Genomic DNA, 24,328 nt, shown 5'->3' on the forward strand with positions numbered 1-24,328 from the left:
TGTTATTTTCTCATGTTATTTTCTTACGATCGTTGACTAGAATTGGACAGGGTTTGTGTTTGAACTATCAGTTTTTTGACGTATTTTTGGGTATAAGTGATACTTAAATGATTAATTTCAATAACTACAAGGATACTACGCTAAAGAGCACTATATTTTACTACGTTAAATAGCACTGCATTACAAATACGAGCATTACATTAGGCCACAAGATACCACTACAGGGAACTAAACTAACAATTTATCTATTTTACTAGTCTTTTAGCAAATAAATAATCTAAAGCGGATAACAACAACAAATTAATTTAATAAAAAAATAATCACGAAAATACATATACCATAGTAAAATGTAACTAATTAATATTTTTTTAACAACTAATAATAATTTCTCTATTTTACTAAATTTTTAGCACACTAATACTATAGTCCGGATAAAAAATAACAAATTGGTTAAATCGCAAAACAATCACAAAATAACATAGAGCACATTAAAAATAACTAATATGCATTTTTTATACGAGTTTTAACAAAAACTAAGTCAGAATACCTCGATTTAAGATTTTTGGAAAGTTGAAGATTTAGTGATTTGGAGCCGAAACGAGCAACCACTACGAGATAACGCCTTAGCTAGGATGTGGGACCGAGAATCTATACTTTTTGTGGGACCGATGGGCTCCACTCAAGCTTTTTTTCGTTGACAATGGGGGGACTGCTGTTTTTTTTTCTTTTAAGGAGGGGGAGGGGGAGTTTCTGGTTTGGTAGGGAAGGGAAGGGGACGGATTTTTATGTGGGTATAACGCCTTTTATTACGTTATACTATAGCGTCTTAATAAAAGGCGCTATACTTTCCCGCTCTTTTCAAGTTCAACTATAGCGCCTTTTAAAGTGACGCTATACTTTAACGGGCAAACGACCGTTAAAGTATAGTGCCTTTTATAAGGGCGTTATATATATTTTGGTCACTATATTTTTTTCTACATATTTTAATTTTTTAGTCCAAAAGAATCACATTTTTGTTTCGGACTCGACTCTTTTTGCTCCTTTCTTTCTCTTATTCTTTTGCAAGACTCCAATGACGTGGCAGGTTATTAGTGGTGTATGTGACGACCGCTCACGTGGCAAACAAAACACACGATAAGAGCTCAGTATGTTCTCGTCTTCCTCAACTACTTCACCGGGATCCAACTAACGACCGCCGGCGAACATCTCCGACCTCAAATATAAACTCAATAAAGGAGATGAGAAATCGAAGAATCCGAAGGTTAAGCTTTGCTCTCCTACTTCTCGCACTTCTCCCAATTTCTACACTCGGACGTCAATTAGTGCTCGTCCTCTCTCAAGACGACCTCACAGAAGGAGCCGCTGATTCTACAAATCTCGGTGATGACACGTCAGATACTGGATTCGACGATTTCATCGACTCCGAAGCAAAGCCCGATTACGTGCTTGATCCGGGCTCATGGAGCCCGATTTTCGAGCCCGCTATTGCGCCTCACGATCACCTTGGAGGTGAAGCGTCGTATTATGAAACGGTGAGTAAGATAGTTAAGGCGTCAAGCAGAGGCGATGAAAGGGCGATGGAGGAGGCGGCGTCTGAGATCGAAGCGGCTGCATCAGCTGGCCACCCCCACGCGCAGTCGATTTTAGGGTTTTTGTACGGAATGGGAATTGGAAGAGAGAGGAATAAAGCTAAGTCTTTTCTATACCACCATTTTGCTGCTGAAGGCGGCAATATGCAATCCAAAATGGCACTTGCTTACATTTATTCTCGCCAAGAAGTGAGTTTTTTGTTCCTCAACTTTGCATTTACATACTCCGTCCGTCTCAATTTATGCGTTGCACTTTGACTCGGCATAGAGTTTAAGAAAGAAATAGAGAATTTGAAATTTGTAGTCCGGCTATAAGTCATTTGCAAAATGAGAAGTTTAAAGTTAATTTTTATCTAAATATAGAAAACGTATCATTTCTGTTGCAGTGAAAACAAAAGATTTATCATTTCTCATATATGTTGACTGTTTGTTTGATCACAGATGCACGATAAAGCTGTAAAGTTGTATGCTGAATTGGCAGAGGTAGCCATTAACAGTTTCCTGATATCGAAGGACTCACCTGTGATTGAACCGGTGAGGATACACAGTGGAGCAGAAGAAAATAAGGAAGCCTTGAGGAAGTCACGAGGGGAGGAAGATGAGGACTTCCAGATTTTGGAATACCAGGCTCAAAAAGGGAACGCTGGTGCAATGTACAAAATTGGGATATTCTACTACTTTGGTTTAAGGGGAGTAAGGCGCGATCACACCAAGGCATTATCGTGGTTTCTGAAGGCAGTGGAGAAGGGTGAGGCGAGATCTATGGAACTTCTTGGGGAGATATATGCAAGAGGAGCTGGAATTCAAAGGAACTTTACCAAGGCATTAGAGTGGCTTACTCTTGCATCCAAGCAACAACTTTTTTCTGCTTACAATGGTTTAGGCTATCTCTATGTCAAAGGATATGGAGTGGAAAAGAACAACACTAAGGTAAAATTCTATTCTTTCTTTGCTATTTTTGGACAACTAAATGCAGAGAGATTTTTCCTACTTTTGGTCGTTGGTTCCCCCTTATAAATAATAGGGTAATTTGGATCTCCTTTTTTCTATCCATGGGATTGCCTTTATCTTTCACTCTATATTGTTGTTAGTTCAACGGTCTGCTCATTTTCATGTGCTTAACAGTCATATCTGATCACCGATTACTGATTTTTATGTTTAAGTTTCATTCATTAGATTCTTAATGTAGCTTGCATAGAAAAAGATGTCTAGGATTCAGTTGACACACTGGTAGCTCTCTCTTGCAGGCAAAAGAGTATTTCGAGAAGGCTGCAGAAAATGCAGAGGCTGGTGGATTCTACAACCTCGGAGTCATGTATCTTAAAGGAATTGGGGTGAAGAGGGATGTGAAATTAGCAACCAAATATCTTACAACGGCTTTTGATGCCGGTCAACCAAAAGCATTTTATCAACTGGCGAAAATGTTCCAAACTGGTGTGGGTTATAAGAAAAATGTTCCTCTGGTGAGTCAAATACAGTTAGTCATCTACTCATACATTTACTGGGATTATCGACCTTATATCAGTATCTTATGTTCTACTTTCTCATGAATGAACTTGGTTGTTGGTTTATCTTTCCTATATGCTGCCTGAACTGCAACACCATACAAGACTTGTTTGCTTTACAACACTTATCCCCAAAAAAGGACGTGTTTGCTAAGAGTTTGGTGGCTAGTTGTTTCTTGGTGACCTTATTTAAAAAACAAAGGGCAGCCCGGTGCACTAAGCTCCCGCTATACGCGGGGTCCGGGGAAGAGACGGACCACAAGGGTCTATAGTACGCAGCCTTACCCTGCATTTCTGCAAGAGGCTATTTCCACGGCTTGAATCCGTGACCTCCTGGTCACATGGCAACAACTTTACCGGGTGACCTTATTTAAAAGTGGCTTTCAATTCCTAACTAGAGTCTCTTAGCCATGCGTTCATCATAATATTTTGACTTGAATAACTTGATAGAGTGGAATGGAAATATATCCCCTCCGATCCAATTTATATGTCACTTTCCATTTTGAGACATTCCAAATTATTTGACACCAATATATTATCAATGTTATTGTATACAACTGTGACAAGTTCTAAGAATTGAAATTTCACTTAACTCTTCAGAATCTAAACATTGATGTGAGACTTTCTCTATAAAACTAACTATTTATTACTTGATATATTCTTCTACTACTACAAATATAACAAACAATTAAAGCAACATCTTAGGTAACATAACTTTTTTACTTATCAAAAATAAATAAATTAAAGTAACGTCTTAAACTCTATGTCTAATCGAAACCATTATATGAAATGGAATGGGCTGAGTAATTGTTCTCTACTAGGTGGTGACGTGGTGTAGTGATAATATTCCGTCATATCTTTTCTACATGTTTTTGGGTAAAGAGGAGTTAGCACTGTGTAGAGTCGTAGATTGATTCTATAGAGGCGCGGCGGCGCATAGCTTTCAGAGCTACTCTTCTTAATCTGAGAAAAAGGAGAGAAGCATGATATTATAGTTGCTGAAACTTTTATGTTTACAGTGTCAAATACTAAGAAGTGCTATTGTCTTCTTAAATAGCAGATAAATAGCCTTAAAGGATGTATTTTCTTTTTCTATTTGCCATTTTGTGGTCCTTCTCCCTTTGAACCTGCCCTCCTTTCAGGCAACTGCCTTGTACAAACTAGTTGCGGAACGTGGACCATGCAGTTCTTTGTCTAGATGGGCACTAGAGTCATATTTGAAAGGAGATGTGGGCAAGGCTTTCCTTTTGTATTCGCGAATGGCAGAGTTAGGCTATGAGATTGCGCAAAGTAATGCTGCATGGATCCTTGACAAATATGGAGAAAGAAGCATGTGTTTGGGAGAATCTGGGGTTTGCAGTGATGAAGAGAGGCATCAACGTGCGCATGCCTTGTGGTGGCAAGCTTCTGAGCAGGGTAATGAACATGCTGCATTGCTTATTGGAGACGCATATTACTATGGTCGGGTATGTTAGTTTACATTTATTAGCAGTAGCCTGAAGTTGTTTATCTTATTCTACGCTCTTCGCATATTACTCTGGTCGGGTATGTTAGTTTACATTCAGTAGCAGTAACCTTAATTTATCTTTTTCATACTCTTCTCTTTCGTTGGCTTGACTTGCACATGAATGAAGTGCTGGAAGACTAATCGTTTGTTTCTTTTAATAGGGTACTGAGCGGGACTATGAACGTGCAGCTGAGGCATATATGCACGCCAAATCCCAATCTAATGCTCAAGCTATGTTCAATCTTGGTTATATGCATGAGCATGGCCAAGGACTACCTTTAGATCTTCATCTTGCCAAACGCTTCTACGATCAGGCACTAGAAATTGATAATGCTGCAAAATTGCCTGTAACATTGGCCCTTGTAAGCTTGTGGATTAGGAAAAACCATGCCAATAGTTTTTTGGTAAATATTTCCTCTATTTCTTTTACTCGCATACAATACATGCACACATGGCACACAGATACTTTTTTGTTCATTTTGTATTTCAGTACATTTAGCCCCTTTGAGCTCATACATTTGTTGGATGATCTCTTGTTTCCCTAGTCAAAACTGTGACAAAGAGAGAACACTAATCAGAAATATCCTAAAGGGATCACCAGTACATTGGTACAGAGATATGAGGCTTCTCTGATTGTGTGGGGGACTTTGCCTTTGGCATTTGCAGAAGATAATTGGATTTGCTAGTACAGAAAAACCTAGAGTTTTATTGAACCAGAGTTTGCTCGACTGTCAAATGCAGTCCATTTTCCACATTTGCTTACTGTGGAATGGTGGTTCTAATAATCACCATAATTGGGTTCTGCATGTGTGTAGATGGGAGTTCAGGAGGAGGATTTTTGAGAGTGAAGAAGACAAAGCTCAATGCAAACCCTGAACACTGTAGGATAAGAAGGAGCCTACTTTTTGTAGTTTACAAGCACGCGATTGGAGGATTAAACGTGCTAGTTTTGTGAAAGCATGGTACAATACTCTAGTTTTACATACTCGAGGCTTCCATGGGATCATAAAATGCTTCAGAGTATTGTTTCTATGTCAAAGCCTCAAGTTTATCATAGCTAGCATGCAGCGTTAAATCTGGATGATTAGTGGAAGTCAGGGGCGGCTCAAGCACATGTGTGGCCTAAAGTCAGTCTAATGTGAGGCCTAAACTTTTAAAAGATTATTGAACACTTGAATTAATGAAATCTTGGAGAAAGAAGATGAGTAATGAAATCTTGGATCGGAGAAAGAAGGTGAATAAGAATTTCAAAGAGAAAGACAGAAAAAATATAGGGTTTTTTGACATATGAAGAGATTAGGGAAAAGAAAAATTAACTTGAACAAATTAAGGAAGAAAAGTAATTTTTTTACACGTTATCTAATAAAAGAGTAAAAAGTTAAATTGCCAAATCAACTTAAATTGAAACGTTGAGAAAATAATTCATCTACCTATTTTTTAGTAAGTCAAATGGTTTATTTTCTTTATATGAAATTTTTTACTTTTTGTATTAAAAGTACTAAATATTACTATTTTTTTTAAAATACCTATAAACCTATTATTTGTAAAAAATGGGGACTCCCAATTTTGGGGCCTAAGGCACAAGCCTTACTTGTGATAACAGTAGAGCCGGTCATGGTGGAAGTTGTGTGAGATTGTGAACAGAGGGATGTCAATGTGGAGAGATATCCTCAAGGTTGTGGTATTACAAAGAGACATGATATGCAGCTGGACAGAGTTGTAATTTTTTGCTAGGATTAGGGACTTAGGAAATATATTTAGAAAGAGACCCATAAAAACCAAGAGTACAAAGGCATTGCCTTGAAGAATTTGAGATCAAATTAACTAAATAAGCCGAGTATAGTCCATCATCAGCCGAGCGTGACTTCTGTGCTCTCCTAGTATAGTAGTATGTAATAACAGTAAGGTCAAAGGAATAGTTTTATTTCAACTCTCTCGTGTCTCTAGACTGTTTGATGATGTTAGATGGAGCGGAAAGGGTTTAGCTCTTGGTCTTGTTGTGTTGGGCGGGGCCAGGGGGCGGTTGCTTTCTTTGGTTGGGCTGCTCAGCTTGCAGGCAAATCTTTGCTTGGACCAAGGAGGAATGCTGACAACGACAAGTTCTATCATCTTATTTCCTTGATTACATGTAGCAGTAAACAGATTTAACTGATGTAGAAATTCAGTGGTACTTGTGCTTGACATTCTATTCCACCTTTCTCTTCCTAAAATTTTATCGGTCGCTTACTTTGCACAGTGGAGAGGCTGTAGTAACTGATGTCAAAGTTTGAGAGAAAGAAATAGTAGAAAAATATATAGCAATATCATATCTTTTTCACTTGAAACAAGTTAGTTATATTGATATGGCCCCCTTATCGGCGTTTTCTTTTCATGTAGGTTCACATAATTGATTCGTTACCAGAATTTTATCCCAAAGTGGAAGCATGGGTGGAGGATGTCATAATGGAGGAAGGAAATGCAACAATTCTTACCCTATTTGTATGCCTTCTAACAGTGCTTTACCTTCGTGAGCGGCAGCGCAGGCATGTCGCTGCTGCTGGAGAGGTTGCTTTCCCTCATCAACTTGGTGAGCTAGGTGTGCCTGTAGCCAATTAAGCTGTTTCCAGATAGACTCCATTCTCGGGTTTTTTCTCCACATGGAAGAGTTAGATTCTTTGGCAGAAAGATGTGTAGAATTTTTTTTCTCGCTTTGGTCATAGAGAGCTGCCCTTTGTTTTGGGCAATGTTATATATTTGTCATACACAGACTAATAGGATGTAGTGGAAGATTGTCACGACTTGATTTTGCTTTTATTCATTTGTAGTATATATAGATTTCAATACTTCAAAGTTCTAACTGTCTTTGCAGCTTATTTGATAGAGGTTCTAACATAAAGTGCAATAAAAAATTTGACTTCTCCATTTCTCTCCTTCTGTTTCGGGGGCAGCGGGGTTGTGGTAGCTTTTTCCCACTTAACTACTACTTGATCTATTAGATTTTTTGTCATGAGTGACACTTCTAGATAGTACTAGATGTTTGATGCCCGTGCGGAGCACGGGCCCAACAATTCGAGTTGGACTGTATTAATTCGAGCTAGACTGTATTAGTATTATCTGTTGTTATCTGCAAATACACAGAATAAAAGCTATTTCGTAAATTCAATTATCTTTGGAGCAAATATGGATGAATAGATTTGTTTTGAATAGCATAAAAAAACTGCTTTGTAATCTTTGATAGGAACAATGGGAGTCAATGGTGTTTAGTGTAATTCATTATTTGAAATGGAAAGATTCAAGCATATAATATTTAGATTTTTATGCGAAACACATACCATATTCTTGCATGAAATATTAGAAACCACTGCTGAACTATATTACATGGCCTAACTTCCGATGCAGTATCTTCAAAACATCGGTTGTCCCTTCCCTTCCAAATTGTGACGAGCAAGTACAATATTTATGTTTGTTTCCCTACATTAATCTTCCTTCCTAGCTAGCTTCTGATATATAGTTGGCACAGATTATAGATTCTGCCATAATCAGTTATGATATCACAAATTTGTATAGCATGAAAACTTGAATCAAACAAAAAGATATGTCCTTCCCAAGCATACATTAATTTTTACCCAAGCAGAAGGAAGGAAAACAACCTTTTAACACCAAATTATCTCGCACTTATTGATATTATGTTTGTCTTCTTTCAACCTAAACGTTACTCGGACCAAACACTTCCTCGTAAGCACTGGGGAATTCAGACGACATTCCTGAAGGTAGGTAAGTGATGTTTGACTAAAAATTCATGTTTTTGCATGCAATTTGTCTTGCATTATACCTCGATCTAGTTAATTTTTATGTGAATATTTGTGACTCGAGCTTAATAATGTTATTTATATGTGTAGGGGTCAATTGGAAGTGATTTGGGGAGTTTGCATGCAAATTGACGTCAAAAAGGGAAGAATTTGGAGGAAGTATAAGTTTGGTGACCAGGTTGGCGCTAGGCACCTACCAAAATGCCAATGGCAGAAGACCAAAAAGTTTGTTGTCCAGGTTGGTGCCAGGCGCCAAGCGAGACGCCAAAGGGTGGATTTTGTCCTAATTCGGCTGAGACTTGGGGATTTCAACCCTACACGTCCCCAACATGTATAAAAGGGGTTCTAAACCTATTTTTGAGGGGCTAACATATTTTGGACCAAGGGAGAGCACGAAACCGTCGTGGAGGCCGAAATTCATCAGATTCCATCTTTCTTCCATCAAACTTAATAATCATTACGTTTATTTGGATGAATTGTTGTTTTGCTACCATATCTATGTGGAGCTAAATTTCGCGTTCTAGGGTTATGGTTATCATGAATATTGAAGTTTATTAATTACATCACCGTTAATTCGAGTTATCGTTGTTGGTTGTTTCTATAATTCTGTGTATAATTGCTTAATTGTTTGGCCACCAGTTGAGTTCTATTTACTATTTATGCTATGCTTGGGAAAGTCGTGTTTAGATTAGAGTAGAATTAGAGAGAGCTTGTTTCTGAACCCGTGGCTCGGGGAGAGATTTCGCGGTTAGGATAGGAATATACTTAACAGTCTTGCTTAGTTGAATATCGTACTATATTCGTTCATGATAGACTCAATACCATAGGAATATAGGATTGATATATTGTGGATAGGCGAATAGTATTGTGGGAACATGCTATTCATATAAACTATCCGGTCAACTAGCAATCATAGATAATTCATATTAACAGGTGTAATTACGAAATTAATAGGATTGACAAACCGACTACAACCCTGGAATCTTCATCTCCTTTGATTAAAATTCAACCACAATCGTTTGCTCCTAATTAATTTAGCTAATTGCTTGTTTAATTTCTGCAAAAGTAGTTTAGCAGAAAAATAATATTTTTTATTATCTTGGACAGTATATTGATTTTAGTTTGCTTAGTTAACGATTAATCTAAGTCTCTATGGGTTCGACATCCGACTTTCGAGTCACTTTATTACTTGACGGCCACGTATACTTGCGTACTTGGGGAACCAACAGTAGGCAAGATTATGCGTTCACACCAGAAAATTCACCAAGTGTGTATCCATCTTCTTGTCCAGCATCTGAAAAAATTCGGGATATGCCTAGCATGTAATTAAGGTTTCATACTGTGATCAAATTAATATTCCAAAGCCTTTATAATTTGTGAAAACAAAGAAGAAGAAAAATGCATATCCAACAGGGAGCTTGGAACGATAGAGAACGTAGACTCTTGTCTAAGCTTTCAAAGAAAAACTTATGCTTCCGTGATTACTTGGGGGAAAAAAATTAAAGCTCTACGATGCGTAGCAAACACCATACCACTTAACTTAGTCAAACTAGATCAGTTTTAAGGCTGTCTAAACCCATGAGTTTGTTGGTAAGGTAAAAAATACAGCAGTCAAGAAGTACTTACACCTTTTTATTTTGTATATTCAGAAGGAATTATGTGCTCGAATAATTATGTCACACATTACCCCTCAAGATGTATAGTGATAAGACAGCCTTGTATGATGCATAAATGAAAGAGTAGTTCATGTTAAAATGCCAGCCCCCCACTCATATAATGTAACTATCGATGAAATCAGAGAACTAAATTTTAGCTACATTCGTGAAAACTCGGAGAGTAGGGGAATAAAGGTTTTTAATTCTTCCTTTCATCTTTTATAGATAAAACTGATAATACCTCGAAATTCAATCTTAAAAGTTTATCAACTTTAAACTTCCACAAAAACAAAGGAAAAATCATCTTTGGAGAAAGTCCTTCAACCCTACAAGGAAAATCATTCTGTCACAAATTCACAGTATTGTATCAAGAGTACTCAAGAATAGAAAACTTAAAATATTATAAAACACTAAACTACATCTTTGGAAAACTTTTCACACACTTTATATGAACCAGGAGTTATTGAAGCTAGCCATAAATCAGGGAAGAGTCTTAAGATGCTCTGCATGTTTGTTTAAAGTATAATCTAGAAAAGGAAAATCACAAGTATGGAATCAATGATTTCACTAAATCAACATGATAGGAAGAGCTAGCTACAGTTTTGGTAGTAAAAGTATTTGGAACCTTAAAGACGTGTCCTTTTTTTTCGTTTTTATTTTGTCATTATTTATATTCTACAAATCAACTATGATTATTGGTGTACTCATTTGAGCTCTGTGCAAGTATTTCTAGGGTGCACCAAGTCAAAAACATTAAAAGAAAAAGCCATGAAAAAAAACTAATTTTATGTTTTAATTGTCCTCAGTGAATTTATATGATTAGTTCACCATCTGCACATGAGCGAACATATTAATATCATCAAATATAGTTACAATTTTGTTGTACACCTAAGATCTTTTTCTTTCAATTTTTACCTATCTTCTTTTGTTCTTTTCAAAATTTTCAGTTTCATGGCGGGAAATTCATGGCTGTTGTTATAAATCTTGAATAGATAGCATTCATATTCCGATGGAAAACCCCACCCTTGATATATGAATCAGCCGATTTAATCGACTCTATTAAACTCATTTTATCAAATTCCCTTCTTTTTTAATTTCTTGATCTGCATTTGCAACTTACATCTTCTTAGTTGGCTTAACAGAGAATCCTTGGTTGGATACTTCTGTGACAAGCAGGAATTTTTAAAGACTAATGGTATCATTGGAAAGGAGGTTGATAGTAGTCTCCGAAGAGAGAGCAAAAAGATGATTCTCCATAGTTCCGTCAGCATAGTTGGCCAAAAAGAAAGGAAAGTGGTAATACACGTGGCAAAATATGAAGAAATTGGATAATGCCAAGTACAGGGTATAATTAATACAGCTTTTTGTACAACTCTTCAATGCAGTGGTCGACCATCTCACGGCTCTTCTATATAATAGATAGAAAAATATACCAACTTTACAGAATGTCAAATTTGATAATCGGCTTGGAAAATTCACGAACTAGCTTACTATCTAATTAACCAATTAGGTGAGAAATTGTGCGTTTTACACTTTAGCAGTTAAATTTCCTAAATAAAGTTACCATCTCCTGTTTCATGTACCAAGTTTAAATTAAGAAGTTTTGAATAGCAAAGAAAGTACTTACATGATTCTGTTTTTTATTATTTTCACTTGAATTTTTCCTCTAAGGATTCTCATTTTCTTTTAACAAAAAAGTTTATAAGCTAAAACCCCACGCATTTCTCTTCTATTAATCAACAAGCGAAAGACAAAAGTGAACACTGTTAAAATTCTACATAATGTTATAATTACAAGTTACAACAGGACAAAATAACAAAAGAATTCACAAACATCTCGTAGTTGCTGAAGTAACATAGAGAGGAAAAAAATGCAAGCATATATATATATATATGTGTTATTACCGCTTTCATATCCACTTGCCCGAAGCACCAAAAAACTAAGTCAACCATATTTGTTGTAATGATATCCTTGATCAATTGTATGAGCTGATCTTAAGCTACGTTAGTAAGGCTTTGTCCAAAGTTGCTGCTCGTATTTTGACTGCTTCTTTGCATCCCTGGGGCGTTCACAATCGCACTTCTTGCAGACCATGTTTCTTCTGTAGTTCAAGAAGTCACATCTGTACAAGAATCCAAAAGTATGATGAGTAGAATCCACAAAACAAAACCATGCAGCATCAAAGAAAAGTTACTCACGAGGGGCACTCCCACTCTCCCGGATTCAGCTGTCTCTTTGGGCGCAGCTCTGGGCAGCGTAAGCATTTGGTATTGCTAGCAAAATTCATGAAGGCACATCTACAAAGACCCCAAAAAGAGAGAAAAGAAGAAAGGAGAATTGAGAACCCACACCAGTGACAAGGAAAAGGGAAAACGAGTTGGAAGGAGCCATGAAGACTACAATAACAAGATCAATTCAACAACATCCTAATATTGTTCGTAGATTAATAAAAAGGACAGAGTATTTTCTAATAATAAGCAAACAATGTGATATTGCAGTAGGCACACTAGCATGTTTATAGCGAACTGATATCAGTTTATAAAGAGAGTAAGTCGGTAATATTTATAGTAGGCCAATGATATCCACAGTTGAGTCATAAGCTATGAAACAATATAATTTGCCAAGTGAGGTTTTAAGAATAGATCTGCTTCATAACAGCAGTATATTTTTTTTGATAAACTGTGCGATACTTAGTTTTCATTAAGAAGAAAAGGAAAACTATGGGATATTTAGTAGCTGGTAAATTATATGACGTAACAACATACTGTGGGCAAGTCCAATCTCCAGTTTTCATTTCTTGAACCTTTGACACACGAGCATCTTGACTAGGTCCTTCTGCTTTGCATCTCAGGCATTGTGCATTGCGGGAGAAGTTCATAAAGTCGCATCTGCAGCAAGTCAATGTCAGGATAAGAAGTGACATCAAAAGGAAGAAAAAAGAGGACGAGGGAGGGTTGCTCCAGTGGTAGAGCTCCTCAACTTTTTATTTCATCAGGCGCTCCTCGACTTACACAATTAGGTTGGGGGTCCAAATCACCCACGGGGGGGGGGGGGGGGGCACTGTTACCCCAGGGAATGGCAGTGATAGAGGTTTTGGTTGTGCGATTTTTGAAAAGGTTACCAAATCTAATAAAAGAAGGAAAAAGAAACTGGGCACTCTGACAATCCAATCAGAGTCTAGACCACTCATTGGATGGAAAGCTTCACTGTGAAGTCCTCCAATAATACTTGACAGAATTATTGAGTGCATATCAAACATACAGGTAAAACACAAACACACAAGGCAAAGTAACTGAGAACTTACTGCGAACAGATCCAATCTCCTTGCTTCATATCAACATTAGAATCTTTTTTATCTCCCCTACAGAGAAGAATGGTACATTCCAGTGAGCATCAGTTTTTTGATTTTAGAATCTAATATTGAAAAATGATTATCTCATCCCAATGCATTTCAACTTATAAGCAACAAGAAAAATCTTAAAATAGGAAAGGTGAAATCTATAAATAACCTCTTACAAGAAGTACAATTATTCGCTTGAATAAATCAGTATGAGCAGCCACTGACCACAATAATAGATAGGAGGTTTTAGGCCTCCATGGCTTTTTAAATGTTGAAATTAAGAAAATATCTTTTTTAGCTCTTATGTGTAAACGCAAATCTCCCATGTATAAAAAAAGAGATGGGGTCATAAAACTAAAAACAAGTTTGTAATGGGCCACAAAACCATTTGACCCCATACAATAGTAACAGTAACCATCATGTCCACACTTCACACCAGTGTGATCCTAACTTTCTCAACTTACTACCCCTTATCCTAAGTTAGCTTAGAGTTTAAGCCGAACGCGCAATTTGCATGTATGAGTTAACAGTTAAACCACAAACATCCGAAGTTTGATATAGATATAGTAGAACATAACGGCCGATACATTTTCTAAAATAACTTGATAAGATTGGAGCTTATGGATTGAGGAAAAGTTAATGGGAAAAGCAGTAAGAAGTTCTACTGGAGGGTTAGGTTTTTCTTTTGGGTATGATTATCATATAAAAAGCTAACCACCATAAGTTAATAGTTAGTCTCTTAATACATATTAGTGCAAAATTTCAACAATGCGTGAAGGGTTAATCAAGTTTAAATAGAATTAATGTTTTCCTGCTTAGACTTTTGTAGTCCAGGATAAAGGACGTACAAGTTATGTTATATCAATGGAACTTGTACGGTATTGATATCAAGGCACATAAGTTACAGTATTCCATTTTACTATGCAAGAACTACAGTATTTTCCTTTTACGGAAAAAATCATAATAACCTCCAAGAAGACTTACTCAAGACCAATTGAATCTCTTCTTTTCATTTGAACATTTTCCTGACCATCCTTTCTTGAACGAAGAGACTGTTTTTTATGTGGAGAGGCCTTGGGAGCAGGTCTTGGATGCTCAGGATCAAAAGGCGTTTCACTTAATTCAACCAACTCTGAGAGCAATTTTCTTGAAGATACCTCAATAAGCTCTCTACCAGGAGACATTGCTCCGCTTGAGATAATGGCAGGATCTAAGGCATAGATAAGCAAGACTCGCACAATATCTACTGTACGTGCAACACCCTCATCATCCTTCAATATCAAGTAAGCCCTATCACATGATCCACGGAGAATGCAAGTACCGCATACCTGCAAGTAAGTTCCTTACATAAACCCTCAAAGAACAAGCTCACTGAAAGAAGATGACACTTGAACTGCAATCAATATAACTCGTCCTGAATAGAAACTAAGAAACAATACAACAACAACAACAACAAACCCAGTGTAATCCGATAAGCGGGGTTCGGAGAAATTAAGAAACAATGAATTTTAAAAATTAAAAAGGCAACTCACCTCTCCTTCATCAAGGTTTAGATGCAGCCTTAGCCTTTTCCCCGAGTTAACGACCTTCCTGAATAGATTAGGGCAGCCCTTTTCCACAACTGTCTGCATATCTTGGTTGGACAACTTTCTGCAAAGTAATACACAAATGCTTTCAAATTTCAGTTGAGGTGGGAATTGCAATACATAATCTCAGTCAGATATTGAAGTCTCTTGTCTTTCCTCGAGAAAGCAAACATTTAGAAAGTTTCTGACAACCAATACAGACAATTTCCAAGTCAAATGTGTTAATTTCATGGGCTTTACTTTATTATTAATATTATCATCATTATCCTTTTTGTGTTTTGTTTTAGCCTCTTCTAAATTTGAAAATAGAAACCAAGGATGCATACAAAGGATTCCCATTATTATTCCAACGGCCACAAATCTAAAGTATAGCAGACATTAAGTAGATTATCAATTTAACTTATAAAAAAAATAATTTTATCCTTGAGGAAAGTTTCAATCTTTGAGCCCATTAGTATCTTTTTTGCAAACGGAACCCTTATAAGACTGTAATACCAGCTTTCCTTTCCCATTTTACTTAATTTCATTGACAAGCAATGTGCACTGCAACAGCTAAACTGTAAAAAGCAGAACTTTCTTACTTAAAAATGTCGGAACGGTCGCGAGAGAAGTTAAGACAAGCATCTTTTAATAGAGTCATATCCGTATAAATACTCGCATCGCCATCTTCTCTCTTACTTTCAGTGAAGTATCCTTTGCTTTTCAAACGGTCCACGAAAGCTACCCATTCAGGCCAAGGATGATTCCTAGTATTGACCACTGGTTCGATTGTATTGGTCTCAAGTGTAGCTGAAGTACAATTGTACCTGCGGAACCGTACAACAGGGGAAAGCAATGGCTTAGTGAATCGAATTGAAGAGAATGTAGTAAAGGTGTTTGTAGGCTTATTATGGTTTCGGACAATAGACGCTCCGAGAAGAAAGAACAATCTAGAAGCTGACATTTTTACAGTATTAAAATGGACTGTGAGATTTAGGTTTCTTTAGAAAACCATGGAAGTTGAGGTTCAAGAAAGTGCAGGGTTTTTGATAGGGTTTTGATGTTCAAAGATCACCCTTTTTTGATAATTTTCGTTGCCGGCGGCATTGCCAATAAATGAGAAAAATTAAGGGGGTGAAAAAACAAAAAAGGCATTTGCATCTGCAGTCCGCGAAATTTAATTAGATAAGCACCTTCGTCCCTCTTGATAAGGCGAAACTTATTTTTATTACGTAAAGAATATCTTTTCTCACGAAATATAATTTTGGTGTTTAACTAGTGTGTGAAAATGTGTTTCCAAAAAGTATTGAATACTACTAATAATATTAGCAAATTAGATAATATTTTAAAAAAATAAGTACTAGAGATTAATAGTAGTGTTTAGCCATTAGTTGGAGTAAGTAATAGTATAAAATCAAAAGTTAAGTTATTTATTAAAAGAAATTACTTGCGCTCCTAAGTGATGGAAGTTATTTTTCTTCTTTTAGTAAATAATATTTTATTGAATAATATTTTCTTGTAAAATTTAGAAAATAATTTTTTTTCGTAAAAAGTTTCTTATTAAAAAATAACTTCCATCGTAGAAAGTATTACTTTAAAATTTATTATCATAAAATTCTTTCATAAATAAACAAATGTATAAATAAATTTTCTTTTGAGCTTTTCAGGGGGCATTTGGTGATAAATTATCCATTTGTATTCATTAAATTAATTTTAATATTAATTCTTATTTTTTTAACCGATATTACTTCAATTCTTAAGGTAGAGTAAAGAGTAATTTCATTCAAAGTAGTGATTGAAACAAATACGAATAACTAATGTATCATCATTAATTTTATGCAAAGTTAATTTAATAATTAATTAATAACACACTTATTTTTCATGATATTTTTGTAATAGTAATGCCCAAAGTGAAAAGATAATTAGATTGTCTAAACAATTTCCTGAAATATATAAATATGAATATATGATTACTAATGTCTAAACAATTTCCTGAAATAGTTTAGTAATTCCAAAGATGCGAGGCTTATTTAAAACAGTCAAAATATTACGGGGGCGTCTAGCAAAATTGGCGGAAAATTCCTACCTTTTACCAATAAGATTCACATCCCAATTCAACTACTTGAATTCCCAGCTCAGAATGCTGTAACATTCTATCTAGGTTTCCACTGTTCTATCCTCACCTCAACACAACCCCCCACCCCCCCAAAAAAGAAAAAGAATCCCAGAAAGTATTAAAAAAACGAATCCCCAAACTCATACACAAACTGGTATTATCATTTTACTGGATTGTGTCGCTATAGAAAATCAATCTTTGGAGCAAATACAACAGTTGTTGAGTTTTAGTGGTGAATATAATGGCCTCGCAGGCAGCAAATTTGTGGGTATTGTTGGGATTAGGATTGGCTGGAATACTCATAATGACCAGAAAGTTTAAGAAAGCTGTTAAAGCTGACTTTGGAGCTTTTGTTGAACGGCTTCAGCTTCTGCCACCGCCTCAGCCACCTCCTCCTAAAGCTCCTCATCCACTCACTGGCTTCTCTTTCGCCATCTCCGATGTGTAAGCTCCTTTAATATTACCCCTAAAAGAAATATATATGCTCTGAGAAAGAATTGGGAACATTAGTTTTTGTTCTTGTTACTGTTTCTATCTATCTGTAACTTTTTCTTGTTACTATTAAACTTCTTGTGAAATTCGACCCACCAAAAAAAGGTTTAATTTTTATTTGGTGGGAGAGCAGGTGGAATAGTACGGATGTGCATCAAGGTGGCCCCAACACCACCGTCATAACCAAAAAGATTCATTTTGTATTTTCCAAGTGGGTTGAAATATGGCAGAATGAATAAAGAGGACTTAAAAAGCCAGAATTCAACAATTTCATAATTTGATATTGAGGCGCAGTTGTTGTTTGATTTTGCAATTGTATAACAGTCTTACTTGAATGTTAGGTTTGCGTAGGCGCCCTTGATGACTGAAGTGAACTTGTTTTCGAAATATACATATTCTGTATGCTGACAGTTTGTCCTCATCTGTTTTGAGTTACTACTACTGATTTATGTTGGGAAAGAGAGCCTCATAGGTGCCTTGTCAAATTTCTGTATAGGTTTCTATAAAGCTAAATTCTATCTGGAGAGTGTGCCGCACATGAAGTAGGATTCTCTTTCTTGCTGCACTTTTGCTCCCACTTTTTTTATCAATCTTTTCTTTTTTCTAGTCCAATTCCCGTTGGAGGTCTATTTGAAATTCATTTGTTTATTTTTGGGATACACTTCTTTCCAATTTCTTTGAATTCATATATGTTGGAACTACTGAAGTCATTGAATTTTGATTGCCCAGATTCGATATCAATGGATTTGTGACAGGGTTTGGAAACCCAGACTGGTCAAGGACTCACGAACTTGCTAGTCAGACGTCTGCCGTGGTTTGTGCACTTGTTGAAGGAGGAGCCACATGTACTGGAAGAACTATTGTAGATGACATGGCATTTGGGTTTGTTCCTGAACTTTCCACTGGTTAAAGTTTGACTCTTTTCTAAAATTAGTATGCACAGGATGCAGGATCCTGAATTTAAAATTTGGAAGTATGTGCTGAAGTGCGAGTTAGTTGTTAATTTTTTGGCTAGTGTTAGGTTTCCCATTTGTGTCGTGGTACACATATTTCTGCTGCACTTTATAGTCTTTCTCGTGTTGTTGATTATTCCTGTCATGTTATTACTGTACAGTATTAGTGGAGAACATATCCACTACGATACTCCAACAAATCCTGCTGCTCCCGCACGGATTCCAGGAGGATCATCTAGTGGAGCTTCTGTTGCTGTGGCTGCAAAGTTTGTTGATTTTTCCTTGGGTGAGTCTTTCATATCTCAAACTATGTCGATCTGTTGCCAAATATTTTTGTGTGGATTAAGCGTGCATCATAGTGCATCATGTTTATAGGAAATGAATATAGACTAATTACTGGTAGGCTCTTCTGAGTTACAGTACAATTTGTTATCCAGGAACTGATGCTGTTGGAGGTGTGAGAGTACCTGCTGCATACTGTGGAGTTTTAGGGTTTCGGCCATCTCATGGAACTGTTGCTCACACTGGCGTAATTCCAGTTTCAGCTAGTCTTGACACAGTTGGTATGTGTTGTCAATATATTCACTTGAGATGTGCTATAAAATGCTTCAGTGAATGGCATCTTCTATTCATTTTCACGTCTTTTAACTTCACTTTCTTCTTCTACAAAGTCTTGTGAGCATGACATGTTGGGACTGTAAGAGTATTAGCATTGTCACTATGGAACTTATTTTATTCCAACTTAAGATGACTCAGCATAACGTGTACTCAATTGTGGACTTTCTCATACAGAGCGGACATCGTAGCTGATTTTTCTGGTTTTGAGGGGCAGTAGTAGCTGAACATATTTACATTTGAATGAAAATGCTGTCAAAGGCCTTTTAAAGGGGAAAAAAGAGTGGGAATGCTGGCAAAAGTTTCCAGCAACTCGGTCTTGTACTTTTCTTACCATAACTTGCTCTTTAGCTCGAGTGAAAAGCAGCCCCCCTTCAACCTTGAGGTTGGGGGTTCAGGACACCAAAAGAGTAGTATGGGAAGGGTCACTTTTGACTCCTGCGGAAGAGGGTTGAGGGTGGGATAGATGTCAATGTTACTCTTTTTCGAACATGTTTTATGTTGCTATTGTTAAGTCTTGATTTTAATTTAGGTACTATGAATTTACAAAATACCTAAGTTGAATGTCATGGCTGTGCCTGGTATTCTGTGTTTAGCTATAGTGAATTTGGACCAACTGCAGGATGGTTTGCTAGAGATCCCAGCATATTGCGTCGTGTCGGGCATGTCCTGCTGCAGGTTCCATTTGCTAGTCAGCGTAATCCCAGGAATGTCGTGATAGCAGATGATTGCTTTCAGTCAGTAAATTCTGGTGATCGCGTCAGTCAAGCGGTGATCAAAGCTGTCGAAAAGCTGTTTGGAAGTACGTGTTTGTAGTTTGTGAATCTTATGGCAATTTCTTTTTTATACACCTTCTGAGAATCACCTCTTGCAGGACAAATCATAAGGCATGAAAATCTGGAAGCCTACCTAAACTCAAAAGTTCCTAGCTTAAAACAGTTTGCTAGCAAAAAGTCCAATGGTGAAAGGAAATCTTCTGCAACAAACTTGCTAGCAAAAGTTATGCATACACTTAAGAGGTGAGATTTATCTTGTTGTCGCAGAGATCACTAGACACAGTTATTACTGGTCTGAAGCTTGGAGCATGTTATCTGATGGAAGCTGCAAAAGTAGTTGCGACTTTCTAATCATTTTGTGCTAGTTTTTGCCATGTTTTGGTCACCTGCACCTTGAGTGACTTGCTTGAATAGTAGGGTGGTTATGGGTTTCTGTGCACACACTGAGCTGTGATGAGAAGAAGTTCTAATGTTCTGTCCTACTCTTCCTCAACTATTTTTAAAGCATTTACATGTTAATGCATAACTGACCTACCTGTTGTTTCTTTTAGTGGGGTAATTCGTAGTGTATTATGATGATAATGACATTTCTTGCAATGCCTATCTAAAATTAGTTTTAACGGTTTGTGCACAGACATGAGTTCAAACAAAATCATCTGGAGTGGATTAATGCTGCAAAGCCGAATCTGGACCCTGTTATTTCCGCACAAATGCAAGGAGGACCGGAGATCACAGATTCAAATATTGAAAACTGCCATGCAGTTAGGAATGAGATGCGCTCAGCTCTAAATGATCTTTTGAAAGTAAGTAGTATTGGTATTCATTTAGTTAATGTTGCTTATTATAATGAGTTGCCCGGTTTCTTTCCAACCCATCCCTTGAGTAAGTATTATTACTATTCGTTAGTTGAAGTTGGGATTGCCTGATTTCTTGCAACCTACCCCTTGATTTGGAGGACTAAACTTTGACAAATGCTTGTCCATGTGGATTATGATTTTCAGCTAGTAACTTTATCATATCATATTGTTAAAGTTTGGTAACAATTAAGACCCCTTGTGGCCATTGATTCGTTAAAATTTCTTTGTTATTGACTGTGTCCTTTGTGTTAGGCATTTCATGGTAAAAGCATAAATGCAGTTACTACTTCATGTGGTTTTTTTGTTCGATGAAATGTTGAGAATAAAAGATGAAACTCTGCATGACTTGAATACCTGTTTTGTATGGTAGAGTCTGTCATTTACCTGACTAATTCTCTACCTCAGCTCATTGGATATGTGTAAGTAATCTTGATGAAAAGTGTCTCTTAATATGTCCTGTCTCACGCTGTCATCTCACTCTTGCTGACATTATTGTTTCAATAGGATGATGGAATTTTGGTTATCCCCACAGTTGCTGAACCTCCTCCAAAGATTGGTGCAAAGGAGATTCAGTCCGAGGACTACCAGATTAGGTCATGCTCATTTTCAAGCATAGCTAGCATGTCAGGTGGCTGTCAGGTGAATGGCTTTCTCTCTTGTGCTGCTGTACCCTAAGCACGCAAAAATTTAAATTGGCCTTGGGTACAGTTGAGTGTTGAATCAGATTTATATAATGCTATGTGCTTCCCTGCCGTAGGTCTGCGTACCAATGGGATTTCATGATAAATGCCCAGCTTCCGTGTCTTTCGTGGCGAGGCAGGGGGGTGACAGATTTTTGCTCGACACTATTCAGAGCATGTATGCATCTCTCCAGGAACAGGCAGAAGTAGCCACGAAATCATCAACATCTGGTAATGCCATTAGCAAGGAAGCATCTGCTGAAATGGCTAAAGAAAAGGTACACCCAGGATAACCTGTTGTGGATCTTTAGAGGGACATTGTTGTCAATTTCTTGAATGTAGAGTGGGCGTTTGCTGTAACCATCACTTGGCTTTATCTGCTCTATTAAGTACTTACTAAATTTTTTTATTGGAGCTTGTCACTTCTTGCATTTGTCCTGAACCCTCCCACTTTTAGACATCAGGCCTTTTATGGTGTCCATTATGCTTGATACTTGCAGAAAGTGATTAGCATTTGCATGATGCCCATAGTTTTTTTTCTCTCAATTTCAATGCTGAAACTGTTCGCCAGTACAAACATTTCTAGGCGGATCAAAAGTCCCGTTAGCACCCTATGTCAGTTACATGGTTCATCCTACCACCTCATTGCGACATCAAGAACTAGAGGAACATTAGCAAATTAGTGCTATGTATCCTATCTAACAGATTTCTAGAAAGGAATAAGGTGATGTGACCAAGTTTGTTCAGCCCTTTGGCAGGCTATGAAATTTTTTAGGATGAAGTCATTCATAAGCCTAAGAGTGAGAGTTCTGTGATGTAAGCTGGAGCAATTCCGAACCCAGCAGAAATAAGCCTAATGAACCTTCACTACTGCTGTGCTCTGTCATTTTTTGGTTATTTGGGAGCTCCCTTAATATACAGATTTGGTCCTTATACTATATGGTTTCCTCACAGGGTAACCAAGCCTACAAAGATAAACAGTGGCAGAAAGCCATTGGCTTCTACACAGAGGCTATCAAACTCAATGGTAACAGTGCGACATACTTTAGCAACAGGGCTGCAGCTTATTTGGCGATGGGAAAGTAATTTGCTTATCTATTTTCCCCTTTTTTCTACTGCCGTGCTTGTCAAATGCTTATTTTCTAATTTTAATTCTCCATCCAGCTTCCTCCAGGCTGAAGCAGATAGCAGTAAAGCTATTGATCTTGATAAGAAGGTGTGCTCTCCTATCTCAGCAACTCCTGCGTGTTTAGCTAGTATATGTTCCTGTTTAATCCATTTTAACCTAGTAAACCTCAATTTGTTTTCTTATGTGTTCAGCATACGTGTGATTTGAGTGTTCTAGTTCTCTTTAGAAATTTGTTGCTTTAGTGATCCTGAAAAAGGATGTTGTGAGGTAGATATGGAGTTAATTATTGGTAGACTTTTTGGCTTATTTTTTTGGGGGGTTTGGGAGGATAGGGGAAGAAGAATTTGGGTACTGCACTGAGGAATGAGGTTTATTAGTGGACTTGTGTATCTATATTTCATGGTAAAGAGTGACAACTGGCTGAAGCTGGTAGTGCCATATAAATGTGTCTCCTTTTTAAAGCTTGTGATTCCATTTGCTTTATAACTTGATCTAGCTCACGTTTCTTATGCTTTTCTGAGGAGAACATTCTTTCTCTTTCTTTCCCATAGAATGTGAAAGCTTACTTAAGAAGAGGAACAGCACGAGAAATGCTGGGCTACCATAAAGAGGCAATTGAAGGTGAGTCTCAGTAACTTAAGCTGATAATTCCTTCAAAAGTAAACTTTACGGTTGAATCACCTGAGCCACATGCTTCCACATTTAGAATGTTGTGAAGAAAAAGTACTTTAAGATGGTCTGTCAAATGCTACTTCAACTTGAACTAAATACTTAGTGCACTTTAGTAGGAAACTGAAGAAGAAAAGCATGTGCTGAAGGATTTAGTTGGTTTGATGGAAAATTGTACTCAATCTTTGGAGATCGAGGTGCTTGTGAAAGTGATGGCCGGAACTCATAAATGACCTGTCCATCCTAAAACTTTTGAAATATGTTGCAGTGTTCTCTTACATTCTCTAGTTTCCTTGTGCAGATTTTAGATACGCACTGGTTCTTGAGCCAACCAATAAAAGAGCATCTCAGTCTGCTGACAGGCTGAAGAAGTTGTTTCCATAGGTCTTTAGAAGGTAAACAGCTTTAGCTGCTTGTTGTTGCTGAACCCTTTGTGTCGAAGCGGGTGATCTCAGCAGGAATATGAAGAATTGAAAGATTGAAAATACGAGGAATTGAAGGCTTGCGATGAAATTCTTTCTTTTACTGAGTAATTTGAAGATGAGGAGCAACCCTTGATCTCGGCATAGTTTGGTGGCTTTAGTTTATGATATACTAGCGTTTGCGAGTCTAGTGCAATTTTGTTTAGATTATGTTGCATTCAAATTGTACCTCTCGAGCTCTTCATATTTCCGACATAACCAAATTATTTATTGGAATGATTATTCTGAAGGATGGAACCCTAATAAAGGTACTCCTGGGGTTATGCATGGGAAGCAAAGTCATCCTCTCATTCTAAGAATTAGTTCATGTATTGTGTTTAATGTGTGCTGAAAATCTTCCTTTTGGGATTTTGGATAGAAGAATGAGGTCTTCAGAAATAAAAAATGTGTTCAGTCGGGTGTTGCAAAATGAATGATTTTAGGACGTGAAACTTGCTGAGTTCTCTAGGCTTCCGCTTAAAGAAAAACATGCTTTATTCACGTTACCGTTGTAAAGCTCTGCAGAAAGATGTGGATGTGCATTTGTCACCGGCACTTACCAGCATTTTAAGGCTTGATGTTGGCGCACCAGCTTACTAATTCTCGGTAGCTGGCTCTTTTTTGTATCATT

The 24,328-nt window shown here is 37.1% G+C and overlaps 3 protein-coding genes across 3 annotated transcripts; 2 read left to right on the forward strand and 1 right to left on the reverse strand.

Annotated features, from left to right (window-relative positions):
- Positions 1–1,122: 1,122 nt before the first annotated feature.
- LOC104086202 (ERAD-associated E3 ubiquitin-protein ligase component HRD3A) lies at positions 1,123–7,437 on the forward strand. The gene is made up of 6 exons (XM_009590404.4): positions 1,123–1,778; positions 2,031–2,519; positions 2,837–3,052; positions 4,237–4,560; positions 4,763–5,005; positions 6,978–7,437. The coding sequence occupies exons 1-6, from the start codon at positions 1,239–1,241 to the stop codon at positions 7,194–7,196; spliced, it is 2,031 nt and encodes a 676-aa protein (XP_009588699.1). The 5' UTR covers positions 1,123–1,238; the 3' UTR covers positions 7,197–7,437.
- Positions 7,438–11,793: 4,356 nt separating this feature from the next.
- LOC104086201 (zinc finger protein VAR3, chloroplastic) lies at positions 11,794–16,053 on the reverse strand. The gene is made up of 7 exons (XM_009590402.4): positions 15,552–16,053; positions 14,917–15,034; positions 14,369–14,712; positions 13,349–13,405; positions 12,810–12,932; positions 12,243–12,341; positions 11,794–12,166 (listed from the first exon to the last, which is right to left on the reverse strand). The coding sequence occupies exons 1-7, from the start codon at positions 15,911–15,913 to the stop codon at positions 12,049–12,051; spliced, it is 1,221 nt and encodes a 406-aa protein (XP_009588697.1). The 5' UTR covers positions 15,914–16,053; the 3' UTR covers positions 11,794–12,048.
- Positions 16,054–17,067: 1,014 nt separating this feature from the next.
- Positions 17,068–23,985, forward strand: LOC104086200 (outer envelope protein 64, chloroplastic). The gene is made up of 13 exons (XM_009590401.4): positions 17,068–17,509; positions 18,287–18,439; positions 18,672–18,796; positions 18,948–19,073; positions 19,748–19,927; positions 20,000–20,144; positions 20,536–20,704; positions 21,263–21,397; positions 21,516–21,716; positions 22,393–22,520; positions 22,603–22,654; positions 23,119–23,188; positions 23,538–23,985. The coding sequence occupies exons 1-13, from the start codon at positions 17,307–17,309 to the stop codon at positions 23,618–23,620; spliced, it is 1,770 nt and encodes a 589-aa protein (XP_009588696.1). The 5' UTR covers positions 17,068–17,306; the 3' UTR covers positions 23,621–23,985.
- Positions 23,986–24,328: the final 343 nt, after the last annotated feature.

The sequence above is a fragment of the Nicotiana tomentosiformis genome, chromosome 3, assembly GCF_000390325.3.
Source record: "Nicotiana tomentosiformis chromosome 3, ASM39032v3, whole genome shotgun sequence".
In the NCBI taxonomy this organism is placed as follows: domain Eukaryota; kingdom Viridiplantae; phylum Streptophyta; class Magnoliopsida; order Solanales; family Solanaceae; genus Nicotiana; species Nicotiana tomentosiformis.

What these genes read in the sequence shown, in the direction of transcription:
- LOC104086202 (XM_009590404.4), top strand. Translation starts at nt 1,239, where the DNA reads ATGAGAAATCGAAGAATCCGAAGGTTAAGCTTTGCTCTCCTACTTCTC. An exon ending in TGGAAAAGAACAACACTAAG is followed by an intron (nt 2,520 to 2,836) that starts GTAAAATTCTAT and finishes TCTCTCTTGCAG; the next exon opens with GCAAAAGAGTATTTCGAGAA. An exon ending in ATAAGAAAAATGTTCCTCTG is followed by an intron (nt 3,053 to 4,236) that starts GTGAGTCAAATA and finishes CCCTCCTTTCAG; the next exon opens with GCAACTGCCTTGTACAAACT.
- LOC104086200 (XM_009590401.4), top strand. Translation starts at nt 17,307, where the DNA reads ATGGCCTCGCAGGCAGCAAATTTGTGGGTATTGTTGGGATTAGGATTG. An exon ending in GTTATGCATACACTTAAGAG is followed by an intron (nt 20,145 to 20,535) that starts GTGAGATTTATC and finishes GTTTGTGCACAG; the next exon opens with ACATGAGTTCAAACAAAATC. An exon ending in CTGAAATGGCTAAAGAAAAG is followed by an intron (nt 21,717 to 22,392) that starts GTACACCCAGGA and finishes GTTTCCTCACAG; the next exon opens with GGTAACCAAGCCTACAAAGA.
- LOC104086201 (XM_009590402.4), bottom strand. Translation starts at nt 15,913, where the DNA reads ATGTCAGCTTCTAGATTGTTCTTTCTTCTCGGAGCGTCTATTGTCCGA. An exon ending in GACCGTTCCGACATTTTTAA is followed by an intron (nt 15,035 to 15,551) that starts GTAAGAAAGTTC and finishes ATTACTTTGCAG; the next exon opens with AAAGTTGTCCAACCAAGATA. An exon ending in TAAACCTTGATGAAGGAGAG is followed by an intron (nt 14,713 to 14,916) that starts GTGAGTTGCCTT and finishes ACTTACTTGCAG; the next exon opens with GTATGCGGTACTTGCATTCT.